The sequence below is a fragment of the Aspergillus campestris genome (assembly GCF_002847485.1).
Source record: "Aspergillus campestris IBT 28561 chromosome Unknown P168scaffold_7, whole genome shotgun sequence".
Taxonomy (NCBI): domain Eukaryota; kingdom Fungi; phylum Ascomycota; class Eurotiomycetes; order Eurotiales; family Aspergillaceae; genus Aspergillus; species Aspergillus campestris.
This window is the reverse complement of record NW_020194342.1, coordinates 1268207-1287925: the sequence shown is the minus strand read 5'-3', so window position 1 is coordinate 1287925 and position 19719 is coordinate 1268207. Positions and strand designations below refer to the sequence as shown.

General features: G+C 50.9%; 9 protein-coding genes across 9 annotated transcripts; 3 read left to right on the top strand and 6 right to left on the bottom strand.

Moving 5' to 3' along the window:
* Nucleotides 1–140: 140 nt before the first annotated feature.
* Nucleotides 141–2730, bottom strand: P168DRAFT_319332 (TFIIH/NER complex ATPase/helicase subunit SSL2; the record flags this gene model as incomplete). Its single annotated transcript, XM_024840267.1, has 3 exons — nucleotides 141–2470; nucleotides 2531–2647; nucleotides 2700–2730. The coding sequence occupies 3 exons, from the start codon at nucleotides 2728–2730 to the stop codon at nucleotides 141–143; spliced, it is 2478 nt and encodes an 825-aa protein (XP_024692468.1).
* A 417-nt stretch (nucleotides 2731–3147) lies between these two features.
* On the top strand, nucleotides 3148–3962 carry P168DRAFT_305179 (uncharacterized protein). Its single transcript, XM_024838906.1, has 4 exons — nucleotides 3148–3218; nucleotides 3283–3296; nucleotides 3378–3403; nucleotides 3486–3962. Exons 1-4 carry the CDS (start codon nucleotides 3210–3212, stop codon nucleotides 3839–3841), a joined length of 405 nt encoding a protein of 134 aa, XP_024692467.1. The 5' UTR covers nucleotides 3148–3209; the 3' UTR covers nucleotides 3842–3962.
* Nucleotides 3963–4582: 620 nt separating this feature from the next.
* On the bottom strand, nucleotides 4583–4877 carry P168DRAFT_319330 (uncharacterized protein; the record flags this gene model as incomplete). Its single annotated transcript, XM_024840266.1, has 2 exons — nucleotides 4583–4616; nucleotides 4690–4877. 2 exons carry the CDS (start codon nucleotides 4875–4877, stop codon nucleotides 4583–4585), a joined length of 222 nt encoding a protein of 73 aa, XP_024692466.1.
* A 2112-nt stretch (nucleotides 4878–6989) lies between these two features.
* Nucleotides 6990–8872, top strand: P168DRAFT_237125 (uncharacterized protein; the record flags this gene model as incomplete). Its single annotated transcript, XM_024833550.1, has 5 exons — nucleotides 6990–7173; nucleotides 7233–8204; nucleotides 8257–8322; nucleotides 8378–8517; nucleotides 8597–8872. The coding sequence occupies 5 exons, from the start codon at nucleotides 6990–6992 to the stop codon at nucleotides 8870–8872; spliced, it is 1638 nt and encodes a 545-aa protein (XP_024692465.1).
* Nucleotides 8873–9174: 302 nt separating this feature from the next.
* Nucleotides 9175–11001, top strand: P168DRAFT_327900 (RNA polymerase II-binding domain-containing protein; the record flags this gene model as incomplete). The annotated part of the gene is made up of 2 exons (XM_024841290.1): nucleotides 9175–9375; nucleotides 9448–11001. 2 exons carry the CDS (start codon nucleotides 9175–9177, stop codon nucleotides 10969–10971), a joined length of 1725 nt encoding a protein of 574 aa, XP_024692464.1. The 3' UTR covers nucleotides 10972–11001.
* A 203-nt stretch (nucleotides 11002–11204) lies between these two features.
* On the bottom strand, nucleotides 11205–12112 carry P168DRAFT_345118 (uncharacterized protein; the record flags this gene model as incomplete). Its single annotated transcript, XM_024841857.1, has 3 exons — nucleotides 11713–12112; nucleotides 11558–11631; nucleotides 11205–11462 (listed from the first exon to the last, which is right to left on the bottom strand). The coding sequence occupies exons 1-3, from the start codon at nucleotides 12002–12004 to the stop codon at nucleotides 11205–11207; spliced, it is 624 nt and encodes a 207-aa protein (XP_024692463.1). The 5' UTR covers nucleotides 12005–12112.
* Nucleotides 12113–12350: 238 nt separating this feature from the next.
* Nucleotides 12351–12644, bottom strand: P168DRAFT_171017 (uncharacterized protein). Its single transcript, XM_024832891.1, has one exon. It carries the CDS (start codon nucleotides 12566–12568, stop codon nucleotides 12410–12412), a length of 159 nt encoding a protein of 52 aa, XP_024692462.1. The 5' UTR covers nucleotides 12569–12644; the 3' UTR covers nucleotides 12351–12409.
* Nucleotides 12645–13889: 1245 nt separating this feature from the next.
* Nucleotides 13890–14213, bottom strand: P168DRAFT_319326 (uncharacterized protein; the record flags this gene model as incomplete). Its single annotated transcript, XM_024840265.1, has 1 exon — nucleotides 13890–14213. One exon carries the CDS (start codon nucleotides 14211–14213, stop codon nucleotides 13890–13892), a length of 324 nt encoding a protein of 107 aa, XP_024692461.1.
* A 4323-nt stretch (nucleotides 14214–18536) lies between these two features.
* On the bottom strand, nucleotides 18537–19656 carry P168DRAFT_290977 (emp24/gp25L/p24 family protein). Its single transcript, XM_024837327.1, has 4 exons — nucleotides 19395–19656; nucleotides 19137–19325; nucleotides 18756–19035; nucleotides 18537–18687 (listed from the first exon to the last, which is right to left on the bottom strand). Exons 1-4 carry the CDS (start codon nucleotides 19545–19547, stop codon nucleotides 18677–18679), a joined length of 633 nt encoding a protein of 210 aa, XP_024692460.1. The 5' UTR covers nucleotides 19548–19656; the 3' UTR covers nucleotides 18537–18676.
* Nucleotides 19657–19719: the final 63 nt, after the last annotated feature.

Genomic DNA, 19719 nt, shown 5'->3' with positions numbered 1-19719 from the left:
TGGAGATACTTTATGGGGTAAATGATTCCAAAGATAAATGATCGTCTCTAGATCAGCGGAAGGAAAGCAACCCAATATGGAAAAGCAAAGACATGATCGACAGAGAAGGGGATAAATAGCATTCTGTAAGACCAACGTCTTCACCGGAGGTCCGCCATATCCTTCTTCCTCTTTTGAAGATCCCGTTCAATCTTTCGGAACAGAGGGTGGTGCGCTCCCTTGTCTTTCAGCTGCTTGTTCCGGCTCCGGTTGTACTCGACGTAAGCCATGTCCTCGCCTCCAGCCAATCCACTCAGTGTAGCGGCGCTCCGCTTCACAGCCGCCTTCTTGCCCTTGGCGCCGCCGGAGCGCTCCGAGAAAAGGTCGTCCGTGACATGCTCCACCTCCGCCGAGGTCTCATTCTGCAGCATGACTTCTTGCAGAAGCTCGCGGCGCTCACCGGGTGTCGCGTATGCAAGACCTTGCAGATTCTCTATGCCTTGGAGGTGGGTGATCACCTTGAAGGCATAACCTTGGTCGACAAGGAACGCTTGGCGCTTCGACGAGTAGAACATTTCGTCTGTGTCTTTCGACACAAGGGAGTAGAAGAATGCATTGAAGCCTTCGTCGTTTCGACGCTTGGCCCGCAGAATACGACCAAGTCGCTGGGCCTCTTGACGCCGAGAACCGTAGTGCGAAGAGATCTGGATCAGACAGGTAGCTTCTGGGAGATCCAGCGAGGTATCACCGATCTTCGAAAGGAAAATCGTATTGACTTGCTCGTTGTGCTGGAAGTTCTCGAGAATTCGCATCCGCTCATTCTGAGGAGTACCGCCGTAGATGTAAGCCTTGTTCAATTTGAGCGCATAACGCTCGAGAGCATAAACATTGTCCGAGAACACAATGACTTTATCGCCCCGCTTCTCGTGGTAGTCGATCAAGAACTGAGCCGCTTGGAACTTCCGGGGATTCATGATATAAAGGAGAGCGGCCTTTCTGGACTTCTCCCTCATGTATTCAGAGTAAAATTCCGTAGTCATTGGGCACCACACCTCGGCACATTGGACCTTCGCAATGTGTCCCTGCTCGGCGAGTTCCATCCAATTGGCTTCGTACAGTTTGGGACCAATCAGGAAATTCAAATCCTTGATCTTGTCGTCCTCACGCAGCAGCGTGGCCGTCAGACCGAGCTTGCTCTGCGTGGCAATGGCCGATGTGACCTTTCGGAACATAGAAGCAGGCACGACGTGCACTTCGTCAAGGATCATAAGACCCCATTCCCGCGACTGGATCCAATCCATCATCTTCTGCGCATCGTGCGATCGCGCCCGCGTCTGGGAAACCATCGAATATGTCGACACGATGATACCGGTGGATCGGCGGAATTTCTCCTTGTTATCGGATGTGAACACGGCGATGTCACCGGGATCGATATTGGACCACCGCAAGAACTCGTTTCGCCACTGCACCACGGACATGGAGCTCGTACACAGGATGATTGTCCCCTTTTTAATGGTACAAGCAGCAGTGATACCAACCAGGGTCTTTCCAGCCCCGCAAGGCAAGACAATAATACCGCTCTTCGCTCGTCCGTTGCCAAACATCTTACTAAGACTCTTCTCCTGATAACTTCGAATCCGTGCATTTGGCTTCAAATCGATATCCAAGGTCGGGTTGATCTCGTCATTGCGGAAATCGTACTCTTCCAGAGCCGGACAGCCCATGGCCTGACAGCGGGCTTTGACTGGTTCTACCGCCTCGTTTGGAATCTCGAAGCTGTGTACTTGTTCCTGATCATCATCGTCGTCGTCATCGCGGATCGCCAGGAGCAGGTCGTCCTCCTGGGTCCTTTCGACTGCTCCTTCCTCTGCAGGTTGCTGTTGCTGCTCCGATGTCTGTTTCACACCGGCAGCATCTCTCGTTCCCGGAATCACCAGACCGCCCATCTTCGGGGCTGCCTGCTGTGTGATCCCTTCCGACCCCTGCAGTCTCTGCGGTCCGATGACTTCATCTTGAAGAAGCATCTGGAGCATGCCCGGGTCGGTACTCTCCACGAAGAAACGATTATGCTTCAGCACGACCTTGATCTTCCCGTAAGACTTGGTGAAATCGATGATGAAAGATTTGATGGCATCTGGTAGCGGGGTCTTCGACAGTCGGTCGAGGAAGTTGATGATGTCCTGAGGGAGAAGACCGACAGACACGGCCGCATACAAACTATTCCCCGTCAACCGGTATTCATGCATATGGGTCGGACGCGAAAGAGGCTCGGCGATCGTTGTCAGAAAATCTTGCGCTTGAGGGGCCAACGGCGAGAAACTCTCCAGCGTGATGGTGCCTTTCAGCGGATCGATCCATAGGGGACGGTTGGCGTGGTCTGGCTTCAAATCCAGCGAAGAGAAGTCCTTGTAGCCGAAATTTGGATCGTGTTTCTGCACGTGTCCATCGCTCTTGTTGCTGAAAGACTCGAGGGAGAATTTGTCGACGACCTCTTTAAACAATGAGTCAGTAAGCCATTTATCGCAGTTCCTAACCAGGCGAGTTCCACTACCTTTCAATTTAGTCACCTTCGCATCCTCCTCGTAATCGGAATATTCGTCGCTACTGCCAACCTCGTGGATGTCAGGCACGGGGGTTGCTCGTTTCGATGCTCTACTAGACCGACCACCTAGCCGCGAGTCAGCCAATATCTATGTGACCTCGAGTATCAAGCATCATACTGTCGGTCGCTTTGCGCTTTGCAGGAGGCATGATCCGTGCTCTGTTTGTATGTGTATTGAAATGATGTCTAAAAGTCTATGTTCGTATGATGGCTGCTGACCGATTCGTACACGGGCAGAGGTATGCTCCAAGGCTACCAGCGCCTTAGTTGAGAGTTACAAGTACAACCATCCCCGAGAGACAATAGGGTCTTTCAGTGATCAGGAGAGTATAGTCCAGGGTCGCTCTGTACGGTATGTAGGATATGGGGATGGTATGCGAGAGATAGAGAGTGTGTAAGTGAAAGTGAGTGAGAAAGATGGAGATGAGTGGAAGCCTGAAGAGGATCGGCCGGAAGTATTCAAAGGCTAACGGAGCAGATGTCTTTATACGGAAGGCGGTATAAAAATTGCCGGTTTAAATTCGCCTTCCGGATTATTGACGTAGTTCTTCTTCCATCATCAATTAATCTTCTTGCACGCATTGAAGAATCATCTTGATCTCTGTATTTGCACATTAACTTCTACAACATGAACACGGTATGCTTCTATCTCACTTCTGCTGTTACTGAAAAGTACTAATCTTAGAGCTCTCAATTATTAGATTCGATCCACCTGGTGCGTAATCACTCCGCCCTACACCCATAATCCAAACATGCACATTCCATTGAGAACTAAGCTCTGACAATGCTCCTACAGGGTAGGATGGGGCACTCTTTGTGTTGGTAAGTACTCTCAGTCCGTTTCAAAGACAAGGACACAGGCTATCCAATGGAATACAACGACTAACCAAACACTCCCTACCAGCCGGCGGCGGTGCCTACTACTTTGCGAAGAAATCCATCAACTCCGAGCGTGCATCTCGGTATGAAGCGGAAGTCAAGCGGAAAGCGCAGATGGCTGCCCTGGAGGCGGAGGATCGACGGAAGGCTGCCACACTTGGAGCGACACCGACATCTTCCGGGTCCGCCGGCCTGAACCGAGGCAACATCCCGCGCGGCGAAAACGCCGCCGACAACACCAACTCACCGAGTGTAGAGGCGAGTCTGGATCCCGCTCCTACTCGACACGAGCCCCTCACCGAGGCCGAACGGGTATCAGAAAAGGGGAAGTATGAGGCGGCCCGGCCTTTCCGACCGCCCCCGGGCAACCGATTCAGCTAAGCAATTATGCTTGCAGGGTGCCAGGTGCCAATTTTGCCACTGCCATCTCAGTAATGAGGGAGGTCTGGCGCTGTATCATAAAACCAGAGTTTTGCTGTTCTCCGAACGTGCTAGCTGCTAGGAAGGGGACAATGTGGGTTTACTGCGGGCCACTGGCGATGTGCGGGGACCAAAGGTGCAGGAGGAATTCAAAAGCCAACACATTTTTTACATGTGTTAGATGTAATGTACACAATGCTACGTGGTTGCTTGGATTTTACTCATAACAACAATTTGGAATTGACCCTGCGACGCCAGGCCGCTAGTACTTGCATTATTGCTAGATTTCTCAAACTAATGCCCATTAATAGACCTTGGAGCGCAATCCCCGCATCGGAGCCAAAGTATATTCCAATGTATGTCAGTTCCACACCAACCAAGACGCGCATACTATCCTCACACAAGAACTACCCCAAAGTAAACAGAAAGATGTCAAATCAACCAAGCGATCGCCATAGCTTAACCGCCCCCAACTCCATATGCAAGATGAACCCCAACGTCATTTGTCTCCACAGCGAGATGTAAGGGGCTTATATGTGTTGTGTGTACCGGTACGCCGAAAATGATGAAAGATAAGATCGTCGATCAGAAGCGAAGTGTAGGCCCTTCAAAAAAACAAGTCGCTAAAAAAGACAACAAAAGAAAATAGAAAAAAGAGAGTTAAGTAGAAGGGCGCCGTTCAACAGCACCGGACAGATTGATCTACCGCGCGTGGAAGCAAAGCGGGGGATGCGCTCTAAAGTAAAACCAGTCAGCTTGGTCGATGCTTTGATTATTGGACATAGTATAGCGACTGCGACTAAGCTTACTTGTTGTGGTTGGGATAGCCGGACTTCTTTTCGCGAGAGCTCTCTAGAGCTGGTGGGACGAAAGGGAGGACCACTGCGGAGACGAGACAGGAGCTTGTGACGAAGCGCGAAGTGCGCGAGTCTGGACGAGGACGGCGGACGGAGAAATGGCGGATGGCTGGGCGGATCATTTGGACGGCGACACTCATGGTTGTGGTTGTGTTTGAGGTAGGACTCGTAGATTGTATATGACTATCAGTAGTAGGAAGTTGGCTTTATAGTAGGTACTATATCGAGGTGAACAGTGGGACTGAGTTGGGGGTAGATTTTCTAAATAGGAAGCGTAGGGAGACAGGCAGGGTTGTCGCAACCTTATATAGAAACCAAGCATTCCCTTCTTGTCAGAGATTCGCCATCATCTCTCGGAGGGAACTATGAATCGAATCACCTGAGGGAGGAGAGGGGAAAGAAAGAATACAATACAGAGGAATACAAAACACATAGTTACCTATAGTTAGTCTGGGGTTCCTGTGGGGTTTCATACTTGAAGGCCCACCTGACCAGATAGTATACTTCCAGAGTACTTAACAGCTACAAGACGGTGACTTTATCCAATTAAGGATTACCATATAGCAGACTGTGCTGGCCTGGTACTGTTGAAGTACTTCATATGTACCTATCTACTCTCTAGAAGTGTAGGAAATGGATTTACATACAACCGTAGTACGCCGTACTAGAATACCTACTAGATTTTCCACCCTGAGCCACTGGCTGGATCATGATTGACTCATAGTTCCAATCCAGTCAGTAAATCACCTCATAGAGGATGATATTCCCTCACGCCATCAATAGCGCAATGATCGCGATCCCCGGCCGAAGACTCAATGCGGGGCTGTCTAGGTACCTAGTTAGTGTCCACTAGGCCAGCCACAACTCTCTCGAGCTCACCACACCCTCACAGATGAAAAGTAATACGGTAGCGGTGACTGGACGCCTTCTCCCAAACTTCGATCTAGTATGGAAGAAGTCTCTCTCCTAAATGGTATAGATGACTCCCGCGCGTGGCCATTGGTTCCATGGGTGGGGAGTGGTCCGTTGGAACGTCCAGGGGATGTCCTGATGGCGGCAGAACCAACATCCGGATTGGTGGTGTGATGTGTTTCTGTTTCGGACCCTTGAAACTTTCGTACGAAATCTGACAGGCAAACATGGCTGAAGGAGTGGCTGAGCGGGATTGAATCATGCCATACCGGGATATGCGGCCTGAGGCATGTAACACAGCCTACGTCACTACACGTGACTGGACTCCAGTCTAGCCCCGTGATAAGCCAGTCCCGTGACAGCTGAGCTAGCTTAGCTCAGCTTAGCTCAGCGCAGCCTGATCGACGCTTCTCCTTCTATACAAGGGAGTAGCTACTCTTCAGTTCAAACAGAGGCTGAACCCCTGTCATTTGGGTTGCTGTTTCAACTTAAGTCTGGTATACTCCAATGTTGACACTCCAGCCAATTCAGTGTCGAACTTGTGGCTCAACCATGGATGCCGCCTCGATCAATAAGATTGTACTCATGCCATGCTGTCAACCCTTGCAGCGGCCGTTGAATGTGTGCCACGAGCGTCCACTGGCTGAATACCAGGATGATTGCTGATGAGATGTCTGATGAAGGAATGATGGCATCGTCAAGGACTCCCAGTCTCCTACTTAGCATCCAGATCATCGGCCTAGGGCGGGAGTCCGGATTGATTCCCTTGTTGATCGAATCCTGCGTATACCAAGCGAGGTTTGAGATTGAGATACTTCGTGCTAAGTATGCTACCCGAGAGCCCGGGAAAGCTCCCAGCCTCAATGGGGTTGCTCTACGGAGTATGGATTGCTCTATGGATTGCACTATGGATTGCTCTGTGGACTGCCCTGTGGATTACTCTGTGGCTTAACACGTATTGCGAATTATGATGGACAGGAACAAACCGCTTATCATCTTCCATGGGAATCGTTGCTGGACAAGGGGTTTCAAAAAATGGGCCCCGTAACGGTCTCCAGCAGAATACGAGCCAGCCGCGTCTTAGCGTGCCCCTGACAAGCATTTTAGCTCTTATCTAGTACTACTCCATCTCCATCCTATCTATAGACTACCACGTCAATGATTGAAAACACCGGGGCTAAACCACGTCCGTGATACTTCCAGATGTACCCCAAGGTGACGATCACTTTCGAGCCCAATAGTAGCGTACTCGTATATTAAGAAGTCAATGTCCCCTGAAGACAATATGGGTTCTCCTTACAATCCATTCCCCCCCGCAGACACTCACTCTCACCTCCAGGATGGTGAACTTTTTGCGATCATCGTTGTCAGTCCTGGCCGTTTCGCTTCTGGCGCAACAGGGACTCTCTCTAGTATTCGAAGACGCCGAAGCGCCTGCTTCCGTCAATTCGTTGGCCGGCAGAGGGGACGATTCTATCTATTCGCTCTTTGATCGCCTGAAGAAAGACTCATGGTACTGGCACGGTACGCGACTTGCCAGGGGAATTGAGGCCGGTTGGATGTCCGCTAATTCGGTATGATAGGGTCCCAAAATGGCCACAAGACGTTGGCCAACCTCACTGTCGACCTCGGAGAGGATGAAGCGAGCATTGTCTCGATGGAACGGTTCCGGCACCTGTTGAAGTCCCTTGACTGCGCTAAAGACGGCATGACTATGGAGTTCGACGACTCCAAGGCGTTTGAACACACCCAAAAGGGATGGCAGTGGGTCAACGATGACGATGACCGGAAACTGGTACTCGTCGCTGGGAAGAAACACTGCAGTTGGAACGACCACAGGACGCCTTTCGTGGTCTCATCGATTACCTTCGACAAGGATGCACTGAAAGCGAAGTTGACCGGCGTGGAATCGACGTGGAAGCGTCTCTTCCGCAACTACGAGCTCACGGTGGGCAATGATCCTGAAGCAACCACAAAGCGAGAATGGAGCCCTACCGCATCCCTCAGCTTCGACCACAAAATCCCCTTCACCGAGTCGTTCCCGATTCCCAACTCCGGTGTCTCGGTAGAGATTTCCTGCAACGATTGTAAAACGGAGGGATCGTTCGACTTTGGAATCCACCTCAAAACCAAAGACGGCCTTCCCGAGGACGCGTCACTGACACTCTCACCCAACGGGGTCAGTGCGAGTCTGACGCCGCGCCTGGCATTGAGTGGCAACTTGCACGAGGATCTGGGCGATGAGTACGAGATTGCCACGATCCCGGTCAATGGTATCACCATCCCCGGAGGTGTCCTCGATCTTGGCCCGCAAATCGTCTTCAGCGTTGGATATTCCATCGGGCTCATCAAAGGCTCGGCGGGGATTACAGGTGGTGTTGAAATGAGTCTCAAGGATTCGGCGGAGCTCGAAATCGACATGCTGCATCCAGATGTCTCCGCGGGTGGTTGGACCCCCGAGCTGGAGCTCGTGCCTGTGTCGCTTGATGGGAAGATCGAGACAAAAGCAGAGGTATACGGCAAAGCTTCAGTTCAATTTGCGGCGTCCATCCTTGGTAAGTCGAGCGACCTCCACATAAATAACAATGAGCTAATATAATAGCGCAGATCACGGCTTCCAGATTGGCGTCAACATGAAGCCTTCTATCTCGGAGACCATCTCGGCCTCTGCCGGTATGCCTCTCCCCTCTATTTATGTCGACTGGGAGAATCTTACTGATCAATATAGACACCAACGGTGCTTGTGCTGATGACAAGGAACACCACCGGTACGGCGCGAACGTGATTCCTGCTGTCGGGGTCAGCATCAATGTAGACGTCTCAAAGGCGGATGAGCCCGAAGACGCGATCATCCAGCAGAAGATTGCGGTAAGTTTCACACGTATAATTCTTCTGTTCAGATTGGACTTTCTAGAAAACTTCGTACCATTCCTCTGACATAATGCAGGAAATCACCGCGCCTCTATCATCGACCTGTGTTGGTTTCGGTCCCACCGGGGCCCAGTCGAGCACCCCCGGCAGTCCAACGCGCTCTCCGAGCACTCCGGTTAGTTCGTCTATTGTTACATCGACGAGCGTGGTAACCTCGACTGCGGTTACGACAAGGACCTCGAGCTATACCTGGACTAGCACATCGCCATCGACGCCGCCGCATTCCTCCACCTCTGCCCCTGCGCATCGTCATTACCACGCCCATCGGCGTCATGGTATGGGGAGGCACTAGATAAAGTGTCTATATGGATGATTGTCTCGGGCTTGAAGCCTGTAAATAAATATACTACTCATTCGTCGGACTTGATACTCTAGTTGGTTTGGGCAGCAACATCTCTAGTACATAGCCCAGGGTGTCTATTACTCACCCATGTACATATAGCATTCTTGATCCGGTCTTTTGAATAGATAGAATAGCACCGAATACTTGGATACTCAAATGTAGACAACGTTAATTTTCAACATAGTTGGTAGTTGTAGGCGGAGTATATAAAGAGGTCACGTGCCATCACGGCGACTCCGCAGCGGATCACGATGTCTCGTCCTCGACTCCAACACCTTCACATCCCCAACACACCCGGCGCAATGGCCTCTCACCAACTTGCCATTGCAAAAGCCTCATTCTCGGCCGGGCTATTACGCCCCGACCCCACGTCCGTTCCACGCGACGAGATCTTCACCTTCCACACCGCACTTGACAGGGCGTTGTCGCATTGCACCCCAGCAAACATCCAGGTTTGAATTGCGAGTCCCTGGCCGTCAAAATCCACAGGAATACTAAAACTTTTGCCCCCCGGCACGCACTAGACTTGCAAAACATGGCTGCTCAATCTTGTCGTTTCATCGTCTAATCGGGTGGGCGGGTTGGCCAAATACCTCGTTGCTCTGTCTGGGTCGTTTGATGACTCGGAGAAGCCCGGCGGCGGCCGACCTCGTCCGTCCGGCAAACGGAAGAGACTGCATATCCTTTATCTGCTGAACGACCTGTTTCACCATACCAAGTTTCACCTGGACTCGACTGCTTCGTTTTCTACCCTGAGCGGCTCGATACAGCCGTTTATCGTGGAATTGCTCGGGTACGCGGCGTCGTACGACCGGGCGAAGAATCCTAAACACCATAGGCGGTTGGACGAGCTGCTGGATATCTGGGAGCAGAATGGATATTATGGCAGCGACTACGTGAACAAGCTTCGGGAGGTGGTGAAGAACTCGGCTCTATCCGGCCCGGTCAAAGCCTCCGTGGACGTTGAGACGAGCAACCTGGACTTTGCGAAGAAGCAGCCCGGGAAGGACGCCCCGTTCGTCATGCCGGCCACCCACGGCGACGCTTCCACCCCGTTCTACGACCTACCGGCCGGCAACCTTTTCCCTCATATCATCCCCAGCGTGACGGTACCGCTGCGACCGGACTCCATCAAACCGCTGCAGTTCCTCGCCGGACCGGCAGATGAGAAATTGGTGACGGCGCTCAAGGTGTTCCTCAGCGATGCCGAGCGCATATACGACGCGAGCAAGCCGGAGCCCAAAGAAGACCAGATCGTGGACATCGACGAGCTAGGGCAGACCGTCATCCGGGACGGGCCCACGGGGGACATCGTCGCAGGGAGCACATACTACGGATGGTCGCGGGGATTCTGCCAAGAGATGAAGAAGAGAGACACATCGTCCAGCTTCCGCAGTCGCAGCCGGAGCCGCAGCCGGAGCGACACCCCCCGGAGACGACGATACAGCGACAGCCTCGCCAGCGACGACAGCCGCTGGAGCCGGTCCCGCTCACGCAGTCGGACGCCGCCGCGCAGACAGGGCCACTACGATTCTCGATCGCGCAGTCCATCAGGGAGGGGATCAGGGTCCCGCGAAAGGTCCTACTCCCCTCAACCACCCGCCCCGCGATCTGTTCCTCCTCCTCCATCTCTTCCACAACAACCACCCTTCCAACACACCCAACAACACCCACACGGCTACGCCCCCCTCACTTCCCACCTCCCCCACCACCGCAAATGCACTTCCCTCCACCAGCAGGAAGCCCTCCAACTGGATTTCCACCCGGCATACCACCAGGCCTCCCCCCTCCGCCGCCACCACCAAACTACCAGGGTCCATGGCCGCCTCCACCGATTCCGGGCTACGGGGGAGCGCCGGGGGGAGGAGGACCGAGTGCGTTTCCGCCACCGTTCCCGGCGCAGGGCGCACAGTTCCCTCCGGTGCATATGGGAGGACCGGGACAGCAGATGCCTCCGGGGCAGTATCACTTCCCGCCGCCGCATGCGGGGCGAGGGTGGGGACAATATGGGTATCCGCCTGCGGGACGGGGGTGGAAGTGATGTATAGATATGATTATTTAATGAGACGATATTGAGGATGAAGTGATTCAAAAATCTAACAAGGATACAGTAGATTGATTGTACACGAACAATGACTGAAAAATATATAAACATCACGTGGTAGATCCAGAAAGAAAAAAAAAAACATAACTCCAATCAATCAAGTGTACACCATCATTATCCAACCAACCACCCACCCACCAACAAAGATAGGTACATACACCCCCTCGCCCCCGAAGTCTAATCCTCACCAGGCGTAGGCGTAGCAGCAGCAGCAGCAGCAGACCCCACCCCAGGAGTCCGACCCTGCCCACTCAACGGAGTCGAAACAGGCGTAGAACTCGCTTCATTATCGTTCCAATAATCATTGGCGGAACTGGCGTTGGCCAGCGCATCGGCGAGGGGATGATCGTGACTTTGTTTCTCGCTCTTGGCTTTGTCTTTGATGGCTTTATCGTAGGGTTTGCAATGCATTTTGTAGGTTTTTGGGTCCAAATTCTGTTGTTTTTCATTCGTTAGTTTTGGGGGTTTTCTTGGCCGTGGTGTAGAGAGGTAGGGAGGGAAGATATATGGAAGAGGTAGTAGGGACATACGTTCGAAACCCCATCACAACACATAACGTCCGTAAGACACTGATCATGGGAGTCATTGTCATTCATCCCTTTACCTATCCATCCAGATATCCACCATTAGCACTCTCCATTAACCTACCGTAGAGTAAAAAAGAAAGAGAGAAAGGAGTTAATACAGTCAAATGCGGCACTCGAAGAAACCTTCACATCCTTCAGGATAGGAATCACCTTGCCGATCTCGCCGAAGATGGACTCCGTGATGCCGTTGATGGAGGTGCAGCACTGTTTGGAGCGGTGGGAGGGCGGACAGGTGTCGTATTCTGAGTTGGCGGGGGCGGAGGATGAGGCGGGGGAGGAAGAGAGAGCGGTGGTGCTGGGGATGAGGGTGGTTGGTGTTGGGTCTTTGATGGCAAGGGTGGTGATTGTGAAGGTGAGGGTGAGGGTTGTGAGGAGGGTGAGGAGGTTCATCTTTTCTCTTTTTCTTGTTGTCTCTTGTTCTCTGTCTTGATTTTGTTTGGCTTTCTTGTCTTTTGGGTTGTTATTGTGTTATTGAGTGATATGTTAGCTTGATATTGGTGTTCAATGTTGTCATGAATATGAATATGGATATGAATATGATATGAAAATAAAGAATGCTTCAAGTTAGATCAACGACAGAAGACACCATTAAAGAAAGTCTATGTGAAAAGACGATGTCTACTCCGCTGGCTGTTGTCGACAGAAGAAGAACAAAAGAAGGGAGAAGAAATTAGGGCTAGCACGCATACCATACCCTGACTTCATCCCAGCCAAGTCTGCAGCATTTCGATTACTTGTCTTCGCGTTCTTTCAGGGAAAATAAATCAAGGAGACCAATTACGTGTCATAGTTAGATTAGTCTGCGACATCTTTCTCCCTCTCTTGTTCTTTACTCCTTGATAGGATCGTAATATAGCTACTGTCTCCCAATAAAGAGTAGCTAGGAAAGACCAACAACCATATACAACACCCCAACAAGATAATAATCAAGGGCGAAACAACCGCGTGTCCCATTACAAACAAGAAAAACAAGGCACGGTGTAGCCTGCCACACGCCTGGCATGCGCGTCCTGGCACGGTGGAATGTGAGGGCCTAGAAAGAGAAAGACCCGTCCATTAGGTATCGAGTAATCACTGAACTCTACTCTGACTAAGGTGGCGGCAAGTCGCTACTAGTTAGCATGCAAGCAAGAGAAAAAACAATGGAAATAAAGAACGGCTCGTGCAGATACGTGGGTGTCGGTATCTTACACCACGATCTGAGACATCCCTTGCTTGGTTGTTTGCTTGCAATTTTGATGTGTTGATGTAAGGGGTGGAGCTTCTGCCCTGCCTGTTGTCTGTCTGGGGCTAGACGGCGAGTGAAAATCTATAGTAGGCCGATAGGAAGGGGAACAAAGTAGTTAGGTAGGCAAGATGTTTTTAGATAAGTGGAAGTCAATGATACATTATTTAAGTTGAGACCACACCGGGCAAGTTATATTGCATTGTCGTTGATGCGAACACCGGGTATAGCTAGGCTGATTCGATGGGCAAGGAGATAAAGTATAAAGCCTTCACAATGAATTGATATACCAGATGAGCTATCATCTGAATCGGCCGTGTGTTTGAAGCATGCAGAAAAGATAAATATATATATATATACACGAAGTCATAAAAAGACAGGATCCGGTCCTGTCACCCAGCCCAACGCCAAATAGAAAGACAGAATACCAACACACGAAGAGAAGTCAAATGATGCCACCACTTGGCTAGCACTGGGCCAACCAGGGCAACATGCTGCGGTGCGGACAAAATGAATAACAATTGTTTTGAATTGTTGGCGAAGGCAGGAGAAATTTTTTTGAAAGCCAAGGTCTCTCCAGACTCGCTGGAGACCTTGGTCGGGTTTCAAGAAAAGGCGATTATGTCTTCTGAAGGAATCGGAGTGTCAAATCAACAGTCAATGACACCGGGTAATTGTTCATATCCTGGAACGGAAGGTAAGAGGATTGGCTCCGTATATCACGCCAACCTCAAACCTATTGATTCAACCTTCAGGTACACATCACGGAAACGAAGCGAAAGGTAAACACGAAAGGGCAGATATCGTAATGACCATCAAACGAGTGATGACCTCAGGTCATCGTGGGGAATCAAAAGTGTGCTCGCTGATGCCATCCACCACTAGCGGGAGAAGAGACTCCCACAAATCGACAGAAAAGTTCGCTGAAAAAGAAAAAAGGTCCTTGTCTTGCATGACTGTGGACAAAGATCGACGACTAGCAGTGAGTAGACGGTTGGTCAGGTTATCATCACCGCCGACTCGACTGCATTAATCGACAGAGATACAGACTTAAGATGCCTTCGTATCCATACTGTCCTGAGACCCGCTGGGGCCGTCATGACAGGCACCACCCGGACCAGGAACGGAGGCCATCGCGCGAGTGCCACTCTTGTTACTGCTGCCACTGCTGCCACTACTGCGGCTGGAAGCAGACGGCGAGCGCTTGTCCTGGTCGACGTGGGTGAAAGATGACATCCGCTTGTGGGTGTATTGAAGCATGACGCGGCTGTAGTCCTCGATTGATTCATTCGGGTTGGCCATCCTATCTGTCTGGATTTGGCCCTGACAGCCCGCTCCGCGACTAGAAGTGATGGGGGCGTCCTTATATTGCATGGCGATAGACATATGTGAGGATCTATGACACGAGACCGTCAGCTGCTATTGCCTTTCTTTGTGATCTTCTTTCCAAAGTCCAAAACGGTCCATGGGAATGGGTGGCGGCGCCGGCGACATAGTGTCAGGGACCGAATTCGCCATCACAGCGCCCGACAATAGTTGTCGAGTCTTGGGCTCAAAGCATCGCGCAATGGGATAGCACCAAGCGACACACGATTCATAGAACCATACCGGTAGAGGGAATTCCAGTGTTTTTATGCTCGCTCACCGTATTTAAACCCGAATATAGACAGGGAAAGGGGAAAGTTTCTCAAGATCTAGGCGGGACGTGTAGAGGATGAAGAATTGTAGATAGATGGACTAGGGTTGGTCTAGTATGTCCAAACAGAGCAGAAACGTGAACAATGGTAAGGGAAAATGCAGTTATCGATAAAATCAGTAAAAGAAGAATGAGAATGAAAAGGAGATAGTCCGAAAACAGCGAGGTCCCAATATAAAGGGTATCGTGTCCGAGATGAAATTACCGAGCGGATGCCAGCCACAGGCGGATCATGATTATCAACAATCAGCGGATACCCATAATGATCGAATTGGGGGCCCTTGTGGGGACAAGTGGGCACCGCGAAGGGAGGGGAGAGGTCCATCGGAGCCAACAACGTCGGCGTTAATTTGCGACCATGACATCATGGGGATCCAGCAGCGGCGAAACGGGGGTAGCGATGGGCCTGGCCGACAAGCCCCCCTCCTCTTCTTAGTCCCCATTTTATTTTTTTCACGTTCAAAGGATCTATTTCTTGATCCCTTACTCGAATCGTCTTAGATTGTCTGGTGGACGAATGAATTGACCTCTCCTCGCTGGGGGCAGAAGATAGTGATCGGTGTCATGGCGCTCTACAAGCTCATGGGCCGGCGTTCCCCCAGGATGGTCCACAGATCCACCATCCATGGTGAGAGATGAGGTCACGGGATGGGATGCCACGCTGGACCCAAAGAGCAGAGGAGGGACCAGATATTTTATTTTTCGTTTTTCATTTTTCATTTTCTCCCCGTATCGCCAGCCGCATAATACGTCGTCCCTGCAGATCATCGGTGTGACGGTATAATGGCGGTCATCTTACTATCGTAGTTCGACGCATATAGGCGGAAGAACAGGTATAGCCTCCGGGGGCTGTCGCTAAAGTACCTCATACAGCGTACAGTCTGTGCAGTCTTAGCTTGTGTCTAGTCTCAACTAGATGAAGATGGACGCCCGCATGGAGCAGACCTGCAGCGGAGAGACGCAACAATCCCGGTCTGACGAACCACCATGTGCAGCGCAGACCGTAGCTCGAGGCGCGATGTGTCACGGACAATGCCTAACTAAGAGATGAACTAACAGAATTAGTTGGATGGTTACGGGGGAGACCTCCCTCTGGATTTTCCGGCGCCAATGAACGCGCCCCAAACCCGCGACTCCACATGCACAGGATGAGGGAGGGTGGGGACCAAATCGATCATTCAAACGACGCGGAAGGCATAAAAGCTGGGGACATGCGTCAAACCCATTGGAAAGGTACAGATGGAAGTTGGCACACTCTCTGAGTGGAAAGCGAGATGAGTGGAGACCTCAACCGGGGAAACACTTGGAGACGATAGTGTCAGGGGAGACACCTAAACATATTGGTATGTTCATTGTTGCTGTAGTTCCATACAGAATACTCGAGGTGAATGCATTGAATCAAGATGCAAAGACAAGAATTGAGATCAGTCGAATTGGAGAGTTTCGAAGATTCGGTGTGTGTGCCTAGGTGCCTTAGGTATGTCCCGCCTTGGTATTCCAGATCAATATCAAAAGCCCTAAAACAATCTCTCATCCATCCTGCCCTATCGCGAATCTTTTCCGACTCCATAGCATTTGTCATGGTCTTATGTGATTAAGATAGCTGAGTTCAGCCAGTAAGATCAACCCTCGGAATTATATTCCATCGTCTCCCATTGTACGGAAAACTTCCCACAAAGTCCCACCAGATGGCTTTAGCTTCCTGTCTTAGCCTTCTACCTCCTCCGTCGCACACCCCATCTTCCACCCAACATGCAATATAATGCCTTGTTTCTAACCTTAAAAACAACCAGTCTCCCCTTTTCTCCCCCCTCAGTAATCCACGCCGACGGGACAGCCCTAACCATGGGCATGAGGGCCAGCGTCCCACGGACGGAACAGCCAGGCCACGATAACGCCCATTCATCGGGGTGGGAAGAGGGGCGGGTGCGGATCAAGTCGCCACCAGGTGGGTCATTGCTAGAGGGAAAAAAATGAACCTAACAATGGTACGGGTCCCTCTTCTTCGGCCGAAGCACAGACCGAGAGAAATCCTGTTTGGTTCCTTGAACCCCAGGTATTGGGACCGGGTGGCTAGAACTTTACTTCATCACAGGGGCAAGGAATTATGTGCTATGTACGACACTATCCATGAGGCAAATACCCCTCCACAATCAAACCTTTGTTGGTGGACCCGGTGAACTGTTAGGATGGATCCTACGCAAGCAGCCCTGCGTCTTTCGGCCGTTTCTTTGCGTATTTCCGAGCGAAGACCACCAGAGAGGTGAAGCTTCCAGTACCACCGACAGGGGAGTGTCATTCTTGCGCATTCTACGAAGTAGATCCGCTCTACTTTCCCCTCAGTCTGACGTGGTCTACCAGAGCAGTTTGGGTCCCTCGCAGAATCAATGTAGAGGATTGCTTAGCAGGAGTAGTGGAAACAAAGCTCCCAGGATTGGATGTCTCACGTAGCACTAAGACTAACACTAGGGTAAGGTATCTCTCTTCAGCTCTTCCTCCGTCATGAGCTCATCGTAGCAGCGGAGAATTGGACTACAAGTGGTGCGGAGAAACAGACCAACATCATAAGCAAGGGAAGGTAGCAATGGTAAGCTAGTAGCGATCTACTGACGCTGCCAAGATAGCCACATATCTCTCTCCAGAACATTCCTACGGAGTCAACGCTCAAGGTTGAGAAACAGACCGATTTACACAATAAAAGCAACAAATAAAGCCACAAAGGTGGAGATAGCTGTACCTCAAGACAAACCAAGCAAGCAAACATCAAGGGCGTCAATCCAATGTAGCACAACCTGAACCGACACCCGACAACTATGCCCACTGTGTCGCCAACTAGCATTACATCACCGTCAAGCCCACTAACTGGCTCTGTTTTGCCGACGGAAGGGGGGCCACGTTGACCTCCCTAGCGGATATGAGATCATACCTCGTAGGGAGATATTCGAGAAGGGTCGGGTTGGCATGATGCTAGTGTCGTTGCTAGGGACGTCCCATCCACCCACCCATTCATCCATTTATCCATTCGTCCCCTGGGGTCATTTCGTTCTCAAAGACAACCCCCAGTCAGTCACTTATCCAATGCTCATGCAAACAGACGTCATCATCTGTGGAATGGGCCTTGTGAGGCTGTCATGTTGATCCCTGTCTAGCAGATGGGTTAGACTTTCTCCTAGCCTCGCGCTTGTCGGACGCTGGATGATATCAATTTGCTCCACCGAGTACCTAGATAGGAGATTGGCACAGATTAGTTACATATGAGTGAAGATGAGAGACAAAAAGACAAATAAAACAATAACGAATGAGAAATAGACCAAGATTAGAAAACAACCCCCCTCTCCCAAACAATTATAAAAAAATATATATATAAAAAAAAATAAAAAAAAACATTTAAATAAAATCAAAATCAAGATAAAACGACCCTTCCGATCTTACAGCATACCCCCGTAGCCTCCTACCCCCGGCCGAAAAGAAAAGACCCATGCTGGCTGATGATCGTTGCTCGATATACCATCATGACCTACCACCACCCACCGCCCACCACCCCTCGCCTCGAATGACCTAACCTAGCCTCTCGATGTCTCCAAGCACGACGTCAAGGACGTGAGAAACGGGGCGCGCGGACCGAGACCATCTGTACAAATGGGCTTGCATTTCGTCATTGTGCTCGCAGGCCTTCCCATTCCATGACGGTGCGATACTCGTCGAGCATTCCCCATTGGGATCCAGCCCTACTTACGCGTCTTGATTGCTGCTGGACATAGCCCTAAGCTAAGCTCGGGACTCGACCGTAAGAGTAAGAGCAGATGACAGCGAAGCGAGACGAAGCGAAACGAAACAAAACGGAGAAAAGGGCCTGCGTCATAGCTGTAGCAAGCAAGGAAACAGCAGGGCGATCTAGAGTCGAGAGCCAATGAGGAGCTCAACGCATCAGCGTCCGTATCACCTAATTTGGTAAGTTGCTTCGATTCAACAAGCTCGTCACAAGGACAGATAATTCTCTAATAATCTTTCTTATATGAGATGGTGTAGTAAGTAGGTAGGTAGATACAATGCTTGCAAGACGCCACAATTCAGAAGAACAAGCGGGACATGGGATAATGATAATGATAATAATACTAATAATGATAATCATGCATACTCATCAAACGTAGCCTACACAAGTAAGAAGCGAAAGTTAGTTATGTGCCAAATGACGTTTGGTGGACAAGGGTTAGACCTACCTTTGCGAGCACCCTGGAAGAAGAACCGGACAACAAAGACCTGCAACCCCGCCATAGACACCATCATCAAGCTCTCGATAACGCTAAAGTTCCAGATTCTCCGCTCCGTGCTCCGCACCGTGCTGAAGTTCCGGTTCTCGCGCGTACGGAAGTACTTCTGGTTTCGCGAGATGGTCGACAGCTGCGCTGACAGCTTGAAGATGGACTCCTCGAGCGCTGACGCCTGCTCGGGGCTGGCGCCCTGGCGCGAGGGAAGCTGCGCGCGCTCTTCGTTCTCAACCTGTTGCAAAGAAAAAAAAACCGGTGGTCAGTTCACTGCTTCCTGCTTGTACCCTTCCTTCCCCCTTCTATCCTGGGTGATTTATTATGGTTGTCCCTTACCGCAATCTCAAAGTCCACCAGCTTCTCAGCAAAGGTCGACATTTCATTATTAAAGCAGAACTTGTACTCTCCGACACTCTGAGCCGAGAAGACAAAATCACCCTGTCGCTCCTTTGTTCCCTCCAGAATCATCTTGTCGCCGGGACCGGACACGGCGTAATCAACATCGAAAGAGCCGCCAGATTGAACCTGTCACAAGAAAAAGCACCGTCAGAATCCAAACCAAGACGTAGAAACAAATAATATCTCAATCCTTACAGCAAAATAGAAAGCCACCTTCGTGTTAGCCTCCTCGATGTGGTTGTAGAAGCAGGCCTTCTCGTTAGCCTCGAGTCGGTAAGTCAGAGCGGTGGCCGTCACAGTCGACACCAAGGAGGCCAGGAGGCCGATGACCAGGGTTGCGAAATGCATCGTGGCTGGAGAATATATGGAAGAGCCGGTAGCTCGATCTGGGGTAACTCTCCAGGGGTGACGGTGACGGTTGGATCTACGCGACCTTTGGAGATGGAGGTGAAGTTCTGGCCAGCTTGTGTTCTTGGGCGGTGTTTGTCCTGTTTGCACCACCACCAAAAATAAACTACCT

Excerpts from the sequence above, each read along its gene's own strand:
- P168DRAFT_290977 (XM_024837327.1), bottom strand. The coding sequence starts at position 19,547 with ATGCATTTCGCAACCCTGGTCATCGGCCTCCTGGCCTCCTTGGTGTCG. Across the intron at positions 19,326-19,394 it reads AGGTGGCTTTCTATTTTGCT|GTTCAATCTGGCGGCTCTTT; the intron begins GTAAGGATTGAG and ends TTCTTGTGACAG. Across the intron at positions 19,036-19,136 it reads TGGTGGACTTTGAGATTGCG|GTTGAGAACGAAGAGCGCGC; the intron begins GTAAGGGACAAC and ends TCTTTGCAACAG.
- P168DRAFT_305179 (XM_024838906.1), top strand. Across the intron at positions 3,404-3,485 it reads ATGGGGCACTCTTTGTGTTG|CCGGCGGCGGTGCCTACTAC; the intron begins GTAAGTACTCTC and ends ACTCCCTACCAG.
- P168DRAFT_171017 (XM_024832891.1), bottom strand. The coding sequence starts at position 12,568 with ATGGGACACGCGGTTGTTTCGCCCTTGATTATTATCTTGTTGGGGTGT.